The sequence below is a fragment of the Oryzias melastigma genome, linkage group LG8 (assembly GCF_002922805.2).
Source record: "Oryzias melastigma strain HK-1 linkage group LG8, ASM292280v2, whole genome shotgun sequence".
In the NCBI taxonomy this organism is placed as follows: domain Eukaryota; kingdom Metazoa; phylum Chordata; class Actinopteri; order Beloniformes; family Adrianichthyidae; genus Oryzias; species Oryzias melastigma.
This window is the reverse complement of record NC_050519.1, coordinates 3,209,891-3,215,336: the sequence shown is the minus strand read 5'-3', so window position 1 is coordinate 3,215,336 and position 5,446 is coordinate 3,209,891. Positions and strand designations below refer to the sequence as shown.

Genomic DNA, 5,446 nt, shown 5'->3' with positions numbered 1-5,446 from the left:
AGCATGAAGCTCGGGTCGTAACTTCTACGTCACAAATACGATCTTTTTCAAACTGCTCTTTTTCGTCTGCTCCTGGTTCACAACGATTTGACCAAAGAAATGCTTTGAAATGATTTCTTCATGTTCATCATCAGAAAAATTGAACAAGAACACGTTTAAAAACCATTTCATCAAAGTACCCACATTTAAACTCCCCGACATGCCGCCTACTGTCGGGCTTTTGGTGATTTTAATAAGTTAAAAAAAGATTAATTGTGTGAAATATGGGGAAATCTTTGATCGGAACAACTGGAACAAACAGAAATTGATAAAAACGTATTTTCCAATGACAAGATGGTGAATAAGAAGAAATAAAAGTCTATTTTACATCCGTTTTGAAAATTAAAAAGTTTTCTTTGACTCAGAAAATTCACTGAGTTTAATATCAGAGAAGCCAAACTGTGGGAAAACACATAAATAACTTAAAATAATTGTTTTTTTCTTTAGGATTTATAACATTATATGAATAGAAATTATACCAACTCATTTAGTTATTTCTAATTTCTTTAAATCTTTGCAGATTTTGGTTTTCACCTAAAACAAACATTTTTTTACTCATATCAATGTGTTTTTTTGTAAGAAAATAAAAAAGGATGTCAATTTTAATAGCTTTTTAGTGTTATTTTCAAAATAAAGGTAAATAAATATGAAACATTTTATTCCACCAGAAGCAGAAAAACATAAATAAGACAATTTAATTAATTATTTCTTCCATTATATTTACATTCGTGCGTCAATAACATGAGAATGTGTGTTTTTGTGGTTGGTCCGAACCTTAAGGATCATTTTTTTCTACTTTACAATTTGTTCAATTGATTTATCGTTAAAACTGTTTTTTCGTAGCAATGTGAATAGATCTTTTTAGTACATCAAAAGCTTATTTTTTTACAGATCTTTTTCATTGTTTTACTCAATTATCTCCTCATGAATTTGAAAATGTCAAATAAAAACATTGATTTCAAGTCGTTCATTTTTTATCATTTTTCAAAATAATTTTGGACCTTTTTTAAAAAAAACATTAAATCATTTTTTAATGATTGTATTATTTTTTCCTCATTTTTTAAAAAGCATTTTTAACTAACTTTTAAAATTATTTTTTAATCATTTTATAATATTTTTTTATTCTTGAAAGAAATAATCACTTTTTAAAATATTTTTTATTATTTAAAAAAACATTTTTTTCAACTCATTAGTTCTGTCAAATTCCTTTAAATCTTTGCAGATCTTGTTATTCAACACAAACAAACATTTTTTATACATATCACTGTTTTTTTGTAAGAAAAGAAAAAAGGAGGTCAAATTTAATAGCTTTTTAGTATTATTTTCAAAATAAAAGTCAATAAAAATGAAAAAAAATTTGAACTGTAAGCAGAAAAACATGAATTTCATGAATAATTTTTCCTTTTATCTCTGTGAGTCAGTAACATGTTCAGGTGTTTTTGGATCATTCGGTTCGGTTCGTCTAAATATCTCTCTGCTCCACCAAAGAACCGCCTCCCAGCTGACGGCGGGGATTTGCTCGCCGTGTGTCCGCCGAGTCCTTCACTTTCTCCCGCTGAGCTGTGACTCATGTGAGAGTTTGTTTGACGGGCGCGCACGAGGACGACGAATAACCACAATCAGCCTCAAAGCGTCAGTGTCTCCCGTGTGCCGCGTGCACGTGCTCACACGCGACCACGTCTCCCTGGGAACACGGCGGTGTCGCTATGGCAACAAGCAGCTTGCTCCACTAATGAAGCGGTTGCCAAGGCGACCGTGTTGGCTGTGCGCTGACGGAGTGAAGCAGAGGGATGCGGCGGCGGCTCCTCGTGGTCGGACGGGGATGTCAACCCGTCATCCGCCAGGAGCTGCTGCAGCTGCTGCAGCTGCTGCTGCCTCGAGGTCAGAAACAAGCCCAGCAAGTGCAGAGAGGAGCCGACCGAGGCTGTGAGGAGTCGTCCCCCTCACCCCGACACTGGCGCCCCCCTCTGGCTCTCGGGGGGAGCGACCTGCAGGCTGAGCATCTGCTTTAGTGGATCCAAGCCTCACGTGTATAAATGAAACCTCTAGTGGGAGGAGTCAGGAGTTCTGCAGAGGTTCAGCTTTTTCTGAGGATCAGCCCACATCATGATGCTGACACCCCATGCCCCATGCATGAATAATTTATTTATTTTGTTTTTCTTTTCTTTCAATCAAGATTTTTTGATTGACTGACATGAACTTAATAGTTGAGCTTCTACAGTTTATCCTATTGCTCTTTCAATAAAATAAAACCATCAAACTTTGTCATGAAGTCACTTTTTACACATTTATTTTTTTAGTTTAATTCTAATTAGTTGGAGATCTTTTGAGTTTTTCTACTTTACAATTTGCTTAATTGATGTATACTTTAAATATTTTTGTGGCAATGCTTGTGTAGATTATTAGAACATCTCCAGCTTCCTTCTTTTTAAACAGATATTTTTTTATCGTATTATACCATTTTCCCTAAATGAATTTGAAAATGTCAAAAAAAGACTCGATTTTAAGTAGTAGATTTTCCAAATCTTTTTTTAAATATTTTTTTCACATTTTTTTCTTTTAATCATTTTTAAATCATTTTAATTATTTTTAAAATATTTTTATAATATACATTTTTATCATTTTTTTCAACCAAAATCAGATAGTTAAAAATCAAACAGCTTTTATATTTTCTAACACAAAATCAAACATAGAGAGACAAAATAAGACAAATAGAAGAAATGTTTAAATCTAAAAACGAAGGTGAAAAGGATGTAAAAAAATGTCCAAAAGAATCAATTTCAAGTAGTACATTTTCTTTATACTTTTTAAAATAAATTCTTAAAAAATAATAAAAAAAAATGTTTTGTATAATATTTTTAAATAAACTTTTTCATTTTTTTTAATATTTTTAAAAATATTTCTTATCATTTTTAAAATAATTTTTATTTTTTTATCCTTTCACGAAATGGTATATATAAAAAATATTTTTTAGCATTTTTTTTAACACAAAAATAAAGATAATTAAGAATAAAACAGTTTTCATATTTTCTTACAAAGATCAAACACAGAGAAACAAAATAAAAATGTTTAAATCTAAAAACAAAGTTCAAAACAATGTAAAAACAGACGAAGTGCCACTAAATTAATATTCAATCAGTTTATTCCAAGGAGTTTAAAAATAATGTGTCATAACTCAAGTCATGTTTGTTTTAAACCAAAAATCTTAAAGTTAAAATATAAAACTTTTTTATACCTTCAAATAAAAAAACGGAATGAAAACAAATTTATTTAAACAGAAAATGTGATAAGCAAACTTACTGGTGAGTTCAGACACAATTAAGGGCTGATTATTTTATTTTATTTTTGAATTAATTATTTAATTCTGTTTAAAAACCTCCTGACTAAAAACTTCATTAAACTTTAAAGATTTCCTTTTTTAAAATGACGTTCAGAAAATATTGTGCAGCAATAATCTGGTTACTGAAGACAATCAGGTGTAAAATCTGTTTCTGAAAACGTTCTTTTCCTTTTGGTGACACTGGAAGGACACATTTTAGGTCTTAATATTTAGAAATTATCCTCATTTCTGATCCTGAATTTATATTTTCTATTTAACACCTTGGAAGTATTATTACTGAATTAAATAAAGGAGTGTTGATCAAAAAGAATCTGCTGTTTTATCTGTTGGTTTTAACGTACTTTTTGGTTTAAATAGAATTTTCTAATTCTCCTTTCTGCATGATCTATTTTTTTTCCTTCTTGTAGAAATGTTTGCGCTTCAACCCGGACGCCACGGTGTGGAAGGCCAAGCAGCAGGTGCTCTGCTCCCTGACCGAATCCCTGCGGGACGTCCTGAACTACGGCCTGTTCCAGCCCGCCACGGACGGCCACGATGCCAAGTTCCTGGAGGAGGAGAGGCTGCTCCGAGAGTACCCACAATCCTTTGAGAAGGGGGTTCCATATCTGGAGGTACCCTCACCTGTATCATAGCTGTCCACAGGAGGGCGCTGTTCTTCTGGTTTGATGACCTTTCTGAAGAACAGGATGTTCACAGAAGAGTGTCCAAGTATAAGTATTTTTACGATAGTATTCTTGGATCCCAAACACGATCCAGTTGGTCTCTTCAGTAAATCTACAGAACCTCACTGGGTGGATTTGGGTCAAAAGCAGCTGATAAAGTCCTGATGTGTCTGGAGGATGAAGCTCTCTCTCCTTTTCTGTCTCCTCTCCAGTTCCGCTATAAAACCAGGGTCTACAAACAAACCAATCTGGATGAGAAGCAGCTGGCCAAGCTGCACACGAAGGTACGCAGCCGGCGCCCCCGACCTCTGACGGGACGTGTGGCGTGACCCAAAAACACTTACTTTGTTTCTGATCGCTTCCATTTCAGGCCAGTCTGAAGAAATTCATGGACTACATCCAAACCAGCGCCGTAGACAAGATGGCCAAGTTTCTGGACAAGGGTCTGGATCCCAACTACCAGGATGCTGACACCGGCGGTAGGAGCCACATCGCCGACATCATGACTGTCCGAACCACATCGGGAAATCTGAGAATATGTTCAAGAGGGTTTTACCAACATTAACATTTACGCCTTTAAGTCTCACTTTGATCATCTTCTCAGACAGCAAAGCAGAGTGGGTCCATGTGGTTAAAAGGGGACAGAAAATCCACTCTGGTTCTGGGGCGGCTCCACCTGTTTGCTCTTATTAAGTTCCGCTCTCTTTGGGTCCAGATGACCCCGCCCACATATTGATGTGTGATTCCTTCCATGACAAATGTGGACAAAGGTGGTCAGGATTTTATTGGGCATTAGTGAAATTTAAAAATCAATGATAAAAAAAAGTTCTTGTGGGGTCCAGATGACCCTACTTTTAATGTAAACAAGCTAAGGAGAGCGGAAGGGTTTTAAATGGACACTCAGTGGGTTAGCTCGCTACGCTACGCTAGGTGAACGGTGGAGTTTGCTTCAACAGAGTTTGCTAGCTCGCTACTGTGGAGCTCACTAGCTTGATACAGCAAATTTGCTATTTCGATAAAGTGGAGCACGCTAGCTCGCTACACCAGAGTTAGCGTGCTCAATACAGTGGAGCACGCTAACTCGATAAAGTGGAGCACGCTAGCTCGCTACAGCAGAGCATATTAGCTTCCTACAGTAAACCTCACTAGCACACAACAGCAGAGTACGCTAGCTTGCTATAACAAAGTATGCTAGCTCGATACAGTGGAGCACACTAGCTTGCTACAGTAGAGTTTGCTAGCTCAATACAGCGGAGCACGCTAGTTTGGTACAACAAAGTATGCTAGCTCGCTTCAGCGAAGCAAGCTAACTCGCTACGGTAGAGTTTGCTAGCTCGCTACTGTGAAGCTCACTAGCTTGATACAGCAAACCTCAGTAGGACACTACAGCGGAGCTCACTAGCTC

General features: G+C 36.1%; 1 protein-coding gene across 1 annotated transcript in view; it reads left to right on the top strand.

Annotated features, from left to right (window-relative positions):
• The window catches only part of shank1 (SH3 and multiple ankyrin repeat domains 1), a gene marked incomplete in the record, with an annotated part of 74,654 nt that overhangs the window by 11,840 nt on the left and 57,368 nt on the right, over positions 1-5,446 (top strand). The window contains 3 exon segments of the mRNA XM_036213126.1: positions 3,787-3,990; positions 4,254-4,325; positions 4,412-4,520. Coding sequence (XP_036069019.1) covers positions 3,787-3,990; positions 4,254-4,325; positions 4,412-4,520 — 385 coding nt within the window.